General features: G+C 39.3%; 1 protein-coding gene across 1 annotated transcript in view; it reads right to left on the bottom strand.

Moving 5' to 3' along the window:
• LOC119594782 (calpain-7-like) overlaps nucleotides 1-952 on the bottom strand; it is a 14,951-nt gene that overhangs the window by 2,872 nt on the left and 11,127 nt on the right. The window contains exons 8-10 of the mRNA XM_037943875.1: nucleotides 729-937; nucleotides 367-575; nucleotides 6-149 (exon numbers count right to left, since the gene is read on the bottom strand). Coding sequence (XP_037799803.1) covers nucleotides 6-149; nucleotides 367-575; nucleotides 729-937 — 562 coding nt within the window. The remainder of the gene's footprint in view (nucleotides 1-5; nucleotides 150-366; nucleotides 576-728; nucleotides 938-952) is intronic.

Genomic DNA, 952 nt, shown 5'->3' on the forward strand with positions numbered 1-952 from the left:
CTAACCTGTATGTCTTTTGGAGCTTTGAGTTCAATTCTGAGAGTCTGCATATCATGTTCAACCCTGAACTGATATGTTGGGTTGTTCTTGTATGTTGCTGGGTGATTGGGGCATCCCCCTGCATTAGCTCCACTCCAGCGGCCAGTGATCTGTCAGGATATATAAAATTAAAAGAGTATTTTGACCTGCCATATCTATAAATTTTTATCTATTTTTACACTGCTCCTATGGAATTTCTGGAAAGTCCCTTAATGACGGTCTTAATAAAAATTAGCCTTTAAAGTCTTTAGTCATCTTTCCTACATAAAACATGACTATCTGACCATATATTTGAAAATATTTGAGAAACAGAAAGAAAATCCTCACCTCTTGCTTGTGTTTGCAATAATTCTTAATCTTCTGCAATGTAAAGGGACATGTTGCATAAACCCGCAATGAGTAGTGAATTGTCAGGTGCTTCTCATACTGTGACACAACGAGAGTGAATTTGTGAGAGCCTGGTTCCTTCAGCACCATCTTGCATAGGTAGTGGGGACTGTTGATTCGCACACCATCAATAAAGGGTGCAGGGTCAACTAGGAGAGAGTGAAAAATAAGAATGGACTTTTAAGTACATTGTAAAATTTGTAGTAGCATTCTACTTCTCTACAAAAATTTTTTATAAGCAGAATTACCAGTCACAGCACAATAGTACACACTATAATGAAGACAAATTTACTCTTTCTCACATGGGTAAAATATTTTCTTCCCTCCAGTCTTATACACAAGAAGGGTAATGTACTCTTTGTTGTTGCGGAAATCCTCTATTTCTGTGATGTGTCGTGTAAGCAGAACCCACACAGCTGTTCCGCCTGGAGACTGCACATCGAGAGAATACTGGGGATTTTCTCCTATGTTGTACAAGTCACGTACAGGGCCCGTGCCAGCAGACCAAGTCCTGGTGTGTTAAATG

The sequence above is a fragment of the Penaeus monodon genome, chromosome 34 (genome assembly GCF_015228065.2).
Source record: "Penaeus monodon isolate SGIC_2016 chromosome 34, NSTDA_Pmon_1, whole genome shotgun sequence".
In the NCBI taxonomy this organism is placed as follows: Eukaryota; Metazoa; Arthropoda; class Malacostraca; order Decapoda; family Penaeidae; genus Penaeus; species Penaeus monodon.